General features: G+C 44.5%; 2 protein-coding genes across 4 annotated transcripts in view; both read right to left on the bottom strand.

Moving 5' to 3' along the window:
* Positions 1 to 4,046, bottom strand: part of CAMKK2 (calcium/calmodulin dependent protein kinase kinase 2) — a 51,747-nt gene extending 47,701 nt beyond the window's left edge. For both annotated transcript variants that reach the window (XM_063087363.1, XM_063087362.1), the window contains exon 1: positions 3,972 to 4,046. The gene's annotated coding sequence lies outside the window, so the exon portion shown is untranslated. The remainder of the gene's footprint in view (positions 1 to 3,971) is intronic.
* Positions 4,047 to 10,056: 6,010 nt separating this feature from the next.
* ANAPC5 (anaphase promoting complex subunit 5) overlaps positions 10,057 to 16,037 on the bottom strand; it is a 31,199-nt gene continuing 25,218 nt past the window's right edge. For both annotated transcript variants that reach the window (XM_063086879.1, XM_063086881.1), the window contains exons 16-17: positions 10,929 to 11,091; positions 10,057 to 10,390 (exon numbers count right to left, since the gene is read on the bottom strand). In XM_063086879.1, coding sequence (XP_062942949.1) covers positions 10,179 to 10,390; positions 10,929 to 11,091 — 375 coding nt within the window. In that variant the 3' untranslated portion in view covers positions 10,057 to 10,178. The remainder of the gene's footprint in view (positions 10,391 to 10,928; positions 11,092 to 16,037) is intronic.

Genomic DNA, 16,037 nt, shown 5'->3' with positions numbered 1-16,037 from the left:
CCACCAGGACCTACCTAGAGGGTGGAGGGATAGTCGCTCTTCTATATGAAAGTGCCCAGCACACAGCTCAGCCCCCAGTGAATGCTCCAAAAAGACCACGTTCTCACTTCCTTTCCGCACTCCACGTCCCAGTCTGTAATCTGGCAGGGACAGAGGAGCTTATCTTCTCTGGGCTTCCTCCCAGCTCAGCTTTCCTGTGGCTTGATTTCTTCTTCCTCGGTGGACACTCCTAGCAAAGCTATCAGGAGACACTGGGCTGACTCCAGGTGTGGCCACAGGGTTGTGGCACTCTGGCTGGTAAGGTTTTCTCTACTGTGTGGATTTACTTACCTGGAAAAAGCCTCACAAAATATATACCAATAAAATCACCTGGAGATCTACATTTAATGAGTCATCATGATTGAAAAGAATGGAACTGAATAAAATCTACACTGTCCCTGAAAAATCACACTTGCCCCTAAAAATACTGTGGGCTGACCCAGGGGGCAATGGGCTTAGCAGGGGAGCTATGATTCTCGAGGACGGGCAGGGGAGGGTGCAATAAAGGGAGTCCAAAAAACCTTGCTCCAGGAAGCTGGTCCCCCAGTGATTTCAGAAGACTTTTCTTCCATCCCACTGTCCCTGCAAATGGAATGACACAATGATGTCTTACACCCAGAGATGTATTAGTTGGGAGGCTGCAGAGACACAGGATGGACAAAGTAGCCTTAAGAAGTCTTTATGCCACCATAACTCAAATGTCCATCAACAGATAAGTGGATAAACAAAATGTGGTCCATCCATACAATGGAATTGTATTCGGCCATAGAAAGGAATGAATACTGACACAGGCTACAACATGAATGAACCTAGAAAACATGATGCTAAGTGAAAGAAGCCAGACACAAAACACATCTCTATGATTCCATTCATATGAAATGTCCAGAATAGGCAAATCCATAGAGACAGAAAGTAGATTAATGGTTGCCAGGGGCTGGGGGAAGGACAGTGGGAAAGGGGGTGTGATTGCTTAATGGATACTGGGTTTCCTTTGAGGTGATGAAAATGTTCTGGAGCTAGACAGAAGTAATGGTTGCACAAAATTGTGAAGGTACTAAATGCCACTGAATTGTTCCCTTTAAAATGGTTAAGTTTAGATTATGCGAATTTCACGTCAATTTTTTTAAAAAAGAAAAGCCCTAATGGATGTCTATGAACCGGTCAATAAGGTACCAAGCACAGTCTGAAAGAAGAAAGGTCCACTTCAAAAGGGAAATTTCCTCAACTTCCAGGAAAGAAGCACAGATGCATGGCTGAGGCGCTGCAGCACCATGGAGCCAGCCTGCCTGAACCCACATCCAGGTTCTCTAACCCGGTCCAAAAGGGAGGAGCCAGTAAGAAGGCAAAACATCTGCGAAAAATAGCAACACAAGGCCCTCTGACTCAAAGGAAAATCTGAAACAGCTTGTGCCCCAAATCCCCAGGATCAGGAAAGGAAATGAGAACCATATGCTGCCCACAGCTACCAGGAGGTGTGCCAGGGAGGGAACAGTTCGCAGGTGACCCTGAGCAAGTTACTCGGCCTCTCTGAGCCCTTCCATAAAATGGCTTCATGGTGCGGTAAGGGTGACTCACGTTAAAAGTTGAGCCCAAATGCCTTCAAAGCAGGCTTGGCCAGCCCACCGAACCAGGTGCTCCATCGTCCATCCAGGCTGAGGATGTCAAGGAGGGGACCCCAGGTTACTGCACAAAGTTCTTTCCCTCTGCTAGGTAATCCGGTCCTATCCCCTCTCCTCCCACTCCCATCCAATCTCCACTTTTTAGCCCATCCTTTGAAGCTCAGTACAAAGGACACCTCCTTCAGGGAGCTTCCCAGATTCACACTCGTCAAAGAAGATTTCTCCAGAATCCCCACTGCCCTCTGCTCCCTCCACTCCCACAGCACTTACTCCTTGTGGTGTTTCTCAGCAGGGCACTACTGGCATATAAGGCAGGGCAATTCTTCATGCCGTGGCACTGGCCTGCTCACAGGGACTCCACCAAAAGCCAGGAGTGCTTGCCGTCATTGTGACAGCCAAGAGTTACCCCCACACATTTCCAAATGCTTTCCAGGAAGGTGGGACCGCCCCCTGCTGAAAACAACTGCATAGTTATTAGTGGATATATTTGGCTACCAAACCACTAACAACCTGGGGTCAAAGACAAGCCTAAGTCAACCAGCATCACCACAGGATCTGCTCACAACTGTGCCCTCACAGGCTGGCTTAGTAATCAGATCTGGGCTCCTCAAGAAGCTAAGGGCTGCTGTTCTAGAACAGGTGGTAAAGCACAAAGGCCTGACATGCCCACATTGGCTGTGTAACCCTGAGCAAGTTACTTAACTTCTCTGAGCCCTTCTATAAAATGGGGCTAAATCCTAGCAACACTGCAGGATTGTTGTGAGCCTCAATCTCCTAATCTCTACAGTGGGGATAAAAATCCCTATCTCATAGGACTTTGGTAGGCATTAAATGAAATAATGCATGCAACACACAGTATGTATCTGGCACACAGCAAGAACTCAATAAATGTTAATTATTAAAATTATTATTATTACCCAAGCTGGGGGCTCACCAAATGATGGCTACTACTCTTCATTACAAAAATACATTGTGTGCCCTAATCACAAATGCCTTCTTTTTATATAGGAAGGGTTTATGAGAAGCAATCAGGAAGGGAGTCTAGGGCTCACTCTGAAGCTGTATGTTTTTGTGGGGTGCTTTGGGAAAAGGGGGACGGACTCCCCCAAAGCCTTCCTCTGTTGCAGGCCCTGCAGCCTCCAAGAAACAAAGGAGCTTACAAGGACGTGGAGCTACCTTCCTCTCTCTCCTCTGGGGGCAGAGCCAGGAGAGGGGAGTGGTACATGACAGCACAGTTCTAGGGCACCTGAAGTTTCCTTCTCTACGACCGTGGGGACTCCAAACACCAGGCTGGGGAACGTAACAGTTGCCTCTAGGGAGGTGGACGCTGCATGTCCCACTGAGGCAAGGGTGGCCCTCTCTTGCCGATGGCACTGAGAAGCCCCACCTTTGGCCACCCCCTCCCCAAGTTCCCCCCCCCCCCCGCCTCAACCTTCTGGGGGAGATCGGAGGGCTGAGGTGCCACCTCTTCAGCACCAAGTGAGAGCAGCCAGGGTGGCAGGCTGGCAGAGCTGTGAAAACACCCCGCTTCCCAAACCGGGCAGTGCGGCGGGTGGGGGAAAGCCAGGAAAAGCTCAAGACTGGATCGGGAGGCACCGCAGACACCAAGACCCAACGCTGAGAGGGGTGGGCCCGGCATCCGAGTCAGGCGGTGTGCTGGTGCAGGCACCTCTCCGCATTCACAGCAGGCTGCAGCCCCGAGGTAAATTTAGGTCAGAAGGACCAAGACTGGGAGGTTCGGCTGAGAGCCAGGGTGGGGTGGGGGTGGTCAAAGGGCAGACTGAAGAGTGGCAAAGGCCCCCGGTCCCCACAACTGCTAGTCTAGGTAGGGTTCTACTACCTGGGGTCCAAGCCACCAGGGCCTGGGTTTGCCCCCGAGACTTGCGGGCTGCGGGTGCTCGAAGTCCGCTGGCCTTCTCCTCCCCCGCGCGCACCAGGTTTCCCCACCTGACAAACGCGAGGCGGGGGGCCTAGGCCCCCTCCAAGATCCTTGACAACCCCGGCCCCCCGTGACATCGGTTCCAAACTCCGGGACCGCCCCTGTCACTCGGGCGGGGCGCGGCCCGGCCGAGGAGGCCACCCAGAGGCCCCGGGCGCCGGGAGGATGCGGGGGAAGGGGCGACGGGGACCGCATCCCTCCACGTGGCTGGGCGTGGGGCGGCGCACGTGGGGTCCCCTCGGTGGAGGGAACCCCGGGCTGGTCTCGGGGCTTTGTCTGCAACGCCGGCGGTGCTCCCTCGCCCGCAGCTGCCGAGGGCGCCCGGGCTGCGGCAGCTGCGTCCTCCGCCCGCGGCCCGGCTACCTCCCGCTCACCTGGGCTGGGCTCCGCTCCGCGCCGCCGCCGCCGCCGCCTCCCGCGCTCTGCGCCCCCGGCTCGGCTGGGCTGGCTCGGCGCGGCCGCGCGCTCCTGTTCGCGGCCCGGGCGGGCGCGGGGGGCGGGGGCGCGACGCCGCCTCGGGCTGCGCAGGGATTGGCCGCGGCCGCTGGAAGCCCGGGCGCGCCCCCGCTCCCTGCGCGCCCCCTGCCGGCTCGGCCCCGCGCCGCGGAGGGGAGGGGACGAAAGTAACGGCGAGGCGGATGGAGAGGGGAGGCGGCGGCCGCGGGGAGCCGGAGGAGGCGTGCGGCAACTCGGCGCCCGCCCGCGCACCTGCCCCGGTTCTCCCGGCGGTCGCCGCGCCTCCGTCGCGGGCAGGACACGCCAGCAGCACTCGCTTTGTTTAGCTAAACGCGGGGGCTGCGGGGCGGCGGCTGAGTCTCGGAAAGTTCCCCAAGCCGGCAGGGAGACCCGGAGTCCTGCCTCGAGGCCCGGCTGCCCCTGCACAAGGCGCCCGGCGGTGGAGGCGGCCTGGATTTCGGGACCCCACCCTTCCGAGGAGACTCCTTCCTCAGCCGACTCCCGACCGACCACTGCTCCCGGCCAGCCCTAAAGGCTGGGGAAAAGAAACACTCTCCCATCCCCATTCTACCTGGATCCACCAAACTACACGAAACCCACTGAAGTTCTGGCTTTTCCAGGAGACTACTTAGATGCTTTCTGTGAAATACATCATATTCTCCACCATTGGGTACCCTGCTTTGCTGGAGCCTTAAATGTGTGTTTAGTCTCCCAGCTGAGTAACTGCATTGAGCCGGGCAGAAGGAGGAAAGGGTAGCTCAAGGGCCCCCTGACCCGAGTCCTTGGGGGATCGGGCAACCCGGACTTGAATTGAAAGCTACCCAGGGGATGCCTCACTGAACATGCCAAGCAGCCAAAGCGCAATCAGGAGTTGAGAGGAGAGTCAAGCGCCGAATCAATAAAGGTTCAAAGCCCTCGTGTGTACTGGATGTATTCCCGGCCCCCTTTTGTTTAGCGTCTCTGGTATTTCCAGGCAGGAGCGGCACTCACAAACAATTTGGAGCATTCCGATTAAATGACCAGCCCTCTGATGTTACTCAACATGCATGCATTTGTTGGTAATAGCAAAAACCTGGGAGCAACTTCCTAAATGTTCATCAGAGGAATGGATAAATATAACTAGTTATAGTCATTCGACGGAATACTACACAATAATTAAAAGGAGTGTATTAGATCTATTTATACTGACTTACCCCTCCCAAAACATGTGTTGAGTAAATGAGCAAGTTGCAGAATACAGTATGATGTACGATTCGTGTGTATTTTGAAATCCCACACAGTGTATTTTTCATGGACACGTGCTTACATACAAGGTTTGTGAAAGTTGAAGGGAATGAGTCCACATTAAATTCATGATGGTCTGCCACAAAGAAGGAAGGACAGAGAATGGGACAGAGTGGATAAGGAACGTTGTTAAATTTTATTCCTTTTACTTATAAATAGATGTGAAGCAAATGGCGAAATGTTAAGTCAAGCATAGTTCTGTATCTTTCTACATTTATCTATTTTCCCCAAAAAATATGTAGTAGGACTGGTGGGGAGCATTTGGGGCATTTACAACTCTAAGGCAGTGGTCAGCAAGCTTTTTCTGTAAAGGAACGGATAGTAAACATGTTAGGATTTGCAGGCCGTACACTCGCTGTTGCAGCTACTCAACTCTGCCCTTCCAGCAGCCCTAGACAATAGTGAATGACTGGCTGCAGCAGTGTTCCAATAAAACTTTATTTACAGACACTGAAAGCTGAATTCCATACAATTTTCACATGTCATAAAATATTACTGTTTTGTTTCTTCTTCAACCATTAAAAAAAATGTAAAAACCATTCTTAGCTCGCAAGCCTTAAACAGGTGGCATGCTGGATTTGGCTCATGGGCAATAAATAGTTTGGCAACCCTGCTTTACTAAGGTAACTGAAATAGATATTGGTGTTTTTTCCTGTTGATGTCTTTTCCTGTTACTTGTTAAATATGCAATTCTATATGTTTTCATCATGCTACCAAATTGCCTGTGTTTTATTATAACACTGTAGCTAATACAGGCAGAAATTTAAATATACATACAGCTGTGTAAACTTAAACGCCAACTAAGAAAGGTTAGGAAGTGCCCATACAAATCCAACCCCTAGCCCAAGAGTCACTTCTCTCTGGAAGAGTTTCCTGAAATGCTGTGACCCAGGCCCTCCTTGACCTCTCCTCTCTCTGATCTCCTAAAGCAAGGACTGTACCACTTGTTCATTGCTCCTCCACCATGTTTTCTTTATTCTTTCCTTTTTCACCCATGTATTTTGACTTGCCAAGACAGCTATGAATTCCTGGAGTCTAGGTGGTACCAGATCTGGATCATATGTATACATATGCTGTGGTTGAAAGCAGTCACTCTGGATGCAGGCAGACTTAGTTCCAATCCCAGCTTCACTAGTTACCAAGCTCTGGCCTTGGGCAAGTGACTTGATCTCTCCCGGTTTGGTTTCATCAGCTGACAAATGGGGATGATAATACAATAGTGCCTAGTTCACAGGCTTGGCATGAAGTTTAAATACAATAATGTGTGTAAAGATATAAGCTCAGTGCCTGGCACATAAGTGCTTGATGATGCTAACTATTAATCTACTTGGCACAGTTAAAAAAAAAAACAGTATGTGTGCCCTTTTTTTTTTTGGTTGCTGGTGAGTATGGGGATCTGAACCCTTGACCTTGGTGTTACAACACCAGGCTATAACCAATTGAGTTAATGGGCTGACCTTGCCTTTCTTATTAAAGTGATTTAGAACAAAGCAGAGAAAATCACAATCGCCTGTCATAGACATTCAGCCCCTCTTATGATAGGAATCATCCCACTCAAGGAAACCATTTTCTTCTTAGAGATATGAAAATAAGAATTAGCTTTGCCTTTTGGGGTTTTCTCCTCTAAGAACTCCAGAAAATCCTATTCTAGGCAAACAGATCTGTTGTCTTGACAACACAGATTGCCAAGAAAATAAGTAAACAAAGCATCTGAATTTTATTTTTAAAGAAAACTTGAACAGTACAAGGGAGGAGGCTGAAAAGTAAGACTTTGAAATTATCTCACCCACTAGGACAGCATCATAATCTCCTGCCAAGGCTCTGTCCTTCCTCTCTGAACTGTGTTCCATTCATGTTGTTCACTAGAATGTTCTACCTCCCAAACCCTGAACATCCAGAAAAAGACAGCAGAATTAATTACATTGATGTACTTTATGTGTTGAATTCTTTCCTATTCAACAGGACAGTAAAAAAACAACAACAAAAAAATGCAGTCAAAAAAAAAAAAGACTTGAGAAGTTTCCCTTTAACAGGCAGTGAGATTAGTCCGAAACATAAACAATATCATAAAAGAGGTTGGCAGGGGCATACATGAGGAAGCTCTTCATTTGTCTCAGTGTACATCTGTGAGAAAAGGGAAAAAATAGCATAACCGCCCAAAAACATCAGGACAAAATTTAAAACGCTCTGAACAAGTGGAGCTATTCAGTAAATAGGTGAATACAAGGCATAAGGTGGCCTGGTGATGAGAGAAAGCAGAGCTGGAGAGCTTTTCACACCTGGGACTGAATCCTGATTCTGGTCCTTACCAGTGCGGGGGTTGGTTCAAGCCAAACTTTCAGGACTCGGTTTCCTCACCCGTAAAATGATATTTAGTTTACAAACATTAGAAATGGTATGTGTGAAAGTACTTAGCAGTGTCCTGCCCATACTGGGCACTAGATAAATGACAACTAATGTTTTCAATTATGTGTTCAACGAACTGAAAAAGAATGTTCACAAAAAACAATACTTTTCAAAATTCAGAGCAGGCCTTTAGGGTAATGCACCAAGTAGGTTGGGATCCCAGCCTTGCAACCTACTAGCTGTGTGACTGTGGGTGAGTGATTTAACCTCCTTATGCCTCAGTTTCTTCATCTGTTAAATGCAATTCATGCTATTGCCTACCTCTAAGGATTGTTGCAAAGATTAAATGTATTAATGTATGTAAAGGACTTATAACAGAGCACTCTGTAAATGTTAGCTATTCTCACCCACCCAAGCTAGAAACACTCAACCCCAAACCCGCTGGGTTAGGAGTCCACCATGCTGCTCAGGTCAGACACCTTTTTTCCTCCCCCTTTGGGGATATATCCTGCAGTTCTCTGGTATAGACCCAAATGCCCACTGGCTATTAAGTTTCAATTCCCTCCTCACCTAACTCTTTTTCCATTTAACCAGATAATCAATTCTTATGATTACTGACTCTTCCTTCCCCCAGCAAATGCTCCACCAGGAAAAAAGCCATTTAGCTGTTGGCCAGATAGTTCTGAGTTTGGTGGTCATTCTGATGTTTCTACTTTCCATTCAACCTACTATTCCCTCCTGGAGATGGGCCTCAGCCAAAAAATCTAAGTCACAGGCGGCAGGGGACAACAAACCCCTTCTGTTAGCTTTGGATTCAGGCTCTGCCTCCCTGCCAGGGTGAACATGTAGCCAGCAGAGAGCAGGGTCAGGCAGGCTGGATTCAAGAGTGTGCAAACTGTGTCGGGCTCAGTTTGGGTTTAGGGTTCTGCTGTTCCCCTTTTGAAATTAACTATTTTTCAATAGAGGCCTCATATTTATTTTGCACTGGGCCCTGCAAACCACAGCTGGTCCTAATCAGGCTTGATTTCTGGTTTTTATCTTGAGACCTGTGGGGTCAGCTGGACAACCTGGCCCCACCTCTTGAAACTTCTTCTGCTGAGGCAGAGTGGTTAAGGCCACTTCTTAGATTGGAAAATTTTTACTTTAAATACATTGATCAAAAATGACATCAGATGAGAAAATATCTATGAAAGAATACAGGAAAGTGATAATAGTTGTTATCTCCTGGAAGAATTACTTTTACCACATAACCTTTAATATTATTTAATTTTTACCATCTACAAATATAACCTTCCAAGTAAATTTAAGGAAAGATTTTTAAACATCAACATACCAATTAGGGTCTGTTGTCTGTACACTGAGTCTCTTGTTTCCTAAGCAGCTATCATGGCCAGCAAACATACCCTAATGGAAGGGAGTCATTTTACACTGTTACAAAGAGCTCTGGAGAGAAATTATTTCCCATCAAAAGATTTAAGGAGAAAGAGCCAATGATAGAAGCTGCAAAACTTGGTTGGTCTCTTGTTGCTTTATAAGGGCTGTTTGGGTACAGCTGCTGCTTTGGACTTGAAACATAGACATTGTTCTGTGAACTCTCAAGGATAAGAAATTCATGAACAGACAAAGCAGTAACTGGCTTCTGTTTAATTGCAGGGCTGAAAGATGTAAATTATATACACTGAGTATTTGATGACAGCATCCACATACGTCTGAGCTTTGGACCCTTTCTTAGTTTATAATCACTTTATTCATGATGAATTCCTAGACTTAATTTATCATCATCCCTCACTGATATAGTTAAATACAGCAAAAAGAAACATACCCATGCATAAGATATAAGAAAGCCAATACCCGGAAAGTGATTGAAAGAATGCTTCTTGTCATTGGTCCAAAAATCATTAAAAAATCTTTTCCTTCTTAATCTCCACTCAGGGACCAACATGTTCTTGTGAGCACCCATGGCAACACAAGCATTGGTTCAGTCCAACAAAGCAGGAAGCTTCAGAAGGAAAATCCAAGCCTCATTAAAACCTGCACTAGAAAGACCTACGAATACCCAAAAGAGCTCTTATCTGAGTATATGTGCTAAGCATGGTGCTGATAACACCAAGGTCCAGGGTTCGATCCCTATACCTGCTAGCTGCCAAGAAAAAAAAAGCTGCTGAATACATGTGCTAAACACATTTACATAATGATAGAGTGTGCACAATTCCTAATACTGGCAATTTTGCCCAGACAGAACATAATCTCGGACATTTGCACTACTTATTAGCAAAACAGCTGTTTATTAACAAAAAGTTGGTGTCCTTTGCTACCAGAAGAAAAGGGCAAACAAAACAAATATGTAGTTACTAGCAACAAAATAAGACAAACTAATCAGAATGCAGTTTATTGACAAAGTAGGGTGTTACAAATACATCATTTATATGGAGGGACAGGGCATGAACAAATCCAAAATATTATTCTCTGAACAGTGGCCAGCAAGGATGTCCTCTCTAGAGATGGTTTATCAAGGGCACCCCGTGAGAGGGAAGTTCCTGATGCAGCTGCCGAAAGAGCATCGCGCACCGGTTCCTCTCCTGGGTCTTCCCCAAGGTGTGGTACAGTCTGGCCTGGAAGTAAACGACATCTCTGATTCGCTCTTTGCAGTCAACCTTCGCAAAATAGTTCTTGGCTTCGTTGAGGTTCTCAATAGCAGCTTCCAGAGCTGATGGAAAGTGGGGAAAACAGCATACACATTCAACTCAACACTTAACATACAGTTTTCAAAACTTGGTATCTAGTTTTATTTGTTTAACATGTATTAGATACTTTAAACACTACTCTTTGAGAGAAAAAAATATACTAGGGTGAGGTTTTAAAAAAGGTCTTTAGTCCTGATTTCTAGCCCAGTATCTGGCTCTATGGGGTTAAAATAACCATTCATTTTTCCTCAACCTTCCTGCCAAGCATGTATGTGAAAGCACTTTAAATGCTGCATGAAATTTTAACATATTTGTGAACACTCAGAACTTAATACCGGGGGTGGGGTGTATGTGTGTGTGTGTGACTGGTTAGCTCAGTTGGTTACAGTGCAGACATATAACACCAAGACATAAGTTCAGATCCCTGGACTGACTAGCTGCCTGAAAATTTTAAAAAAGAACTTAACACTGTCCCAAATTAATGTCTTATCTTTTCTGAGTCCTAAATGTTAGAAGCTCTCTGGAATAGCACTGCTTAACAATCTTTGTATGGCTTCTTACCTTCTGCTTTCTTCGGTGGTTCATAGGAAGCTGCTGAAGCCACCTGGCACTTGGCCACTAAAAACATGGCACGGCCTTTGTCCAGAATAGCCCCATCAGCCAAGACGGGCTCAATGGCCATATGGAGCAGACTTAAGGCCTGTTCTGGAATTCCAAGGATGAGCTGAAAAAGAAACATCATGGCATTGTACACACCCACACCCAGTGCCTACTACCAGGAAGGGCTTCGTTTCTGGCTGTTCTGTCCTGAATGGCTGTCTCTGGCTTACCTTCTCCCTGACATGTACTACACTGTGATGGACAATACACTCCTAAAAAATATGTGTGGCAATCTGATTTCAGATCACAGCAGATATAGTCGGAAATGGTTATTCACATTAAGTAGGAAATGGTTATTCACATTATGGAAAGGTTTTTGTCTTTACAAAAAGATTCAGCATTGATATCTTTCAGATTGGTGATTCCAAGGGATTGGGCTAGCTGTGTAAGAATCACTAGGGAAGGGGTAACAACTAAAAAATACGTCAAAAGTGCAGAGTTAAAGAAATAACAAAGGAATAAAAATGGTACATTAGAAAACACCTATTTAACACAAGAGGGGGCTGACTGGTTAGCTCAGCTGGTTAGAGCACAGTGTTATATAACACCAAGGTCAAGGGTTCAGATCCCCCTACCATCCATCAAAAAAAAAAAAAAAATTATATATATATATATATATATATATATATATATATATATATATAATTTAGCACAAAAGAAAGCAGTAGTAGAGGAATTAAGGGACAAAAAAGATACATACAAAAGATATGACATATAGAAAACAAATAGCACAGGCTTCCAGTCAAGATGGCAGAATAGACAGTCCCCAGCATCACCCTCTCCCACAAACCAACCAATTTATAACTATTAAAGAGCAACAACAGCAAAGCTGGGGCCTCTAGAGCTCAGGGGAAGAGGAGGAGAGACCTATGGAGTGCGTGAAGGCAGGAGAAGCCATGATGAGAGAAGGAAAGAACCGCTCTGACCATTTTGAGCCCTGGCTACTTCAAGGTTGGAGCTGGTGAGTACATGAAGCGGGAGCTGGCAAAAGCCGCAGCTGTGCCCTTTGGATGAAGTTGCTTGGATGTGGCAGAGAAGAAGAGGACCTTGGTGGTTCCAAGGCCAGCAGGACCACTAACAGGGTTCCAGTGGACCCACATAGGAGCGAGGAGCCACAATAACTGAAAAAAGCTGCTCAGAGGTCGATGAGTCATCTCAAGGGACTGGCGCACAGCCCATCCCATGGGAAGTGTTTGGAGCACAGGCAGTAGGAGAGACAGGCCCACCAGGGGAACACTGGGGCACAGCAAGAACAACTGATGTGCCCCCCGATCAGCACAGGACCACTCAGTGGAGACTGCTCAGGAATACAGAACTGCAGGGGGTGAAGTTTGCTGAAAAGACTCAGGCCCAGACCAGAGTTTCTAGACAACCCAGGTGTACCAGATCTCACACAACCTTGAAGTACCTATAAAGTCAACCATTAAAACCTGAGCTGCACAAAAAGCCTTCCCCAGGGAATCAACAGCAAAGCAACAATTTAGCTCAACCACAGGGCTCAGTGCTGGTCCCCACAGGAAGTTCCCCCATTTTAGAAATAAGCAAAAGACAACAAATTAGTTCCAGAGCAGAGTTTAAGTGGTAGGAACAGCAAATAATCCAACAGAGAACCAGAAAAAAAACAAAACACCACAGACCAGAGACAAAGTGTGATATTAATTAGTATACGTCTCACATCACCAAAGAACAGCTATAAAACCCAGAAGGAATGGAAGTCCCCTGGGCTACCAAGCCAAGGAGGGGGTAGGGCTGGGGGCCGCCAGCCATGCCCTCTGACATCTGCAACCAGCCCAGCAATGATCACCAAGCCACCACAGGAAGCACCCCATGCTCTTCCGATCTGGGGCAGTGAGGGGGCCAAGGGCCTCAGCCACCACCCCCCAACACCCACAACCAGCCCAGCGACAACCACTGAGCCACCACAAGAAGTGCCCTGGGCTCCCGAGCAGGAGCGGTGGGGGGAAAGGGCTTCAGCTACACCTCCCTGACATCTGCACCCAGCCCAGCAATGACCAAGCTACCGATGGAAGCCCTCTGGTCTCCTGGCAGGAATGAGGGGGTTCCACAGGCCTCAACCCTGCCTCTCCTCCTTCCTCCTTCTCCCACTCTACTTCCTTCCCCTTTCCCATCTCCCCCTCCCCCCAGCTGCTCCGCAACATCATTATAGAACGTAAAAAATAATAAACTTAATTAAAAAAAAAGAAAACAAATAGCAAATCAGAAGTAAGTCCTCTCATTAGTAATGACATTAAATGCAAATGGATTAAACTCTCCAGTAAAAGGCAGAAATTAGCTAATGGATTTTTTAAAATTATCTAACTATATGCTGTCTACAAGAGACTCACTTTAGATTAAAAGGCACAAGTAGGCCAAACATAAAATGATAGAAAATAAAAAAAATTTTTTAAAGGATAAAAACTATTCCACACAAACAGTAACCAAAAGAGAGCTAGAGTGCCTACACTAATATCAGACAAAATAGACCTTAAGTCAAAAACTGTTGTAACAGAAAAGGACATTACATATTCATAAATTGATCAGTTCATCGAGATATAACAATTATAAAGATATACACCAAACAACAGAGCCCCAAAATATATGAAGCAAAAACTGACAGAATTGAAGGGAGATATTGACAATTCAACAAAAATGGCTGGTGAGTTCAATACTCTGCTTTCAGTAATAAATAGAAAAACTAGACAGAAGATCAGACATATATAAAGCCTACCCAACAATATCAATACAAATTCTTCTGAAGTGCACATGGAACATTTTCCAGGATAGGCCATGTTAGGCCACAAAATAACGCTCAATAAATTTTTAAAATATGAAACCATACAAGGTATCTTCTTTGACCATACAGAATGAAATTTCAATAGGTCAAAGAAGAAATCACAAGAGAAATTAGAAAATGCTTTGAGGCAAATAAAAACATAACATACTGAGATGAAGTGAAAATTTATAAGATGCAGTTCTCAAGGAAATTTATAGCTATAAAGGCATATATTACAAAACAAGAAAGATCTCAAATCAATAAGCTAAACTTCCACCTTAAAAAACTAGAAAAAGAAGAGCAAACTAAACCCAAAGCTAACAGAAACAAGGAAATAATAAAGATTCAAGTGGAGATAAACAAAACGAAGAATAGAAAAACAATAGAATCCATAAAACTAAAAGTTTTTCTTTGAAGAGATAAAAAAAATTGACAAACTGACAAAAGAAAAAGACTCAAACGACTAAAAACAGGAATGAAAATGGGGACTTTACTAACAACCTTACAAAAATAAGAAGGATTACACAAGAACACTATGAACAATTGTATGCCTACAAATTAGATAAACTAGGTGAAATGGACAAATTCTTAGAAAGAGATAAACTACTAAAACTGACTCAAGTTGGAGTCCCATACTGTCTGACCACCAAAAAAAACAAAAAAACAAAACCTGAGTCAAGAACAAATAGGAAATCTGAACAGACTTATAACAAGTAAAGAGATTGAGTCAGTAACCAAAAAAACTTCCAACAAAGAAAAGCCCAGGACCAGATAGCTTCACTGGTGATTTATAACAAACTTTTAAAGAATTAACACCAATCCCTCTCAAACTCTTCTGAAAAAGAGAAGAGGAAGTAATACTTTCTAAATCATTTTGTGAGGCCACTATTACCCTAACACCAAAGTCAAATAAAGGCATCACAAGAAAACACAAATAATATCACTCATGAATATATATGCAAAAATCCTCTACAAAATACTAGCAAACCAAATCCAATGGCATGTTAAAAGGATCGTACACCATGATCACATGGAATTTATCCCAGGAATGCAAGTCATCCAATTGATGCAGAAAAAGCACTTGACAAAATTCAACACTCTTTCATGATAACAGTCAACAAATTAGGACTAGAAGGTAACTTCTTCAACATAATAAAAGGCATTTATGAAAAACCCACAGCTAACCATCATATTTAATGACGAAAGTCTGAAAGCTTTCCCCGTAAGATTTTCTATTCATCATTGTACTAGAAGTTTTATCCAAAGTGATTAGGCAAGAAAAAGAAATAAAAGGTATCTGAATGGGAATGAAAGAAATAAAACTACCTCTATTTACAGATGACATGATCTCATATGTAGACAGCCCTTAAAAATTTCCCCAAACCTATTAGTGGTAATAAAAAAGTTCAGCAAAGTTTGTAGAACATAAGATCAATATACACTAGCAATGAACAACCCAAAAAACATATTTAAAAAACAATTTAATTTACAATGTATCAAAAAGAATACAATACTTAGGAATAAATTTAACCAAGGAGGTAAAAGACTTGTACTCTGAAAACTACAAAAAACTGTTGAAAGCAATTAAAGAAGACCTAAATAAATGGAAAGACATCCTGTGTTTATAGATTACTGTTAAGATGACAACACTCTCCAAACTGATCTACAGGTTCAAATGCAATCCTTGTCAAATTTCCAACTCTCTTTTTGGCAGGAATGTATAAGCTAATTTGAAAATTAATATGGAATTACAAGGGATAGCCAAAACAATCTCGAAAAAGAACAAAGTTAAAAGACTTTCACTTCCTGATTTCAAAACTTACCACAAAGCTACAGTAATCAAAACAACATTGTACTGGCATAAGGATAGACATATAGATCAACAGAATAAAATTGAGAGTCTAGAAACAAGCCTGTGCATCTATGATCAACTAATTTTCAACAAGGGTGCCAATATCATTCAATGGGGAAAGAACAGTCTTTTCAACAAATGGTGCAGGGATAACCAATATCCACATGTAAAAGAATGAAACTGGACCCATACCTCACACCACATACAAAACTTAACTAAAAATGATTCAAACATAAGCACTAAATATAAGCACTAAAACTACACTCTAGAAGAAACACAGGGGAAAATCTTCATAACTTTAGATTTGGCAATGATTTCTTGGATATGACACCAAAAAACATGAGCAACAAAAGAAAAATGGATAAACTGGACTTCATCAAAATTA

This window comes from Cynocephalus volans, chromosome 2 (assembly GCF_027409185.1).
Source record: "Cynocephalus volans isolate mCynVol1 chromosome 2, mCynVol1.pri, whole genome shotgun sequence".
In the NCBI taxonomy this organism is placed as follows: Eukaryota; Metazoa; Chordata; class Mammalia; order Dermoptera; family Cynocephalidae; genus Cynocephalus; species Cynocephalus volans.
This window is presented reverse-complemented; position numbering and strand designations above follow the sequence as displayed.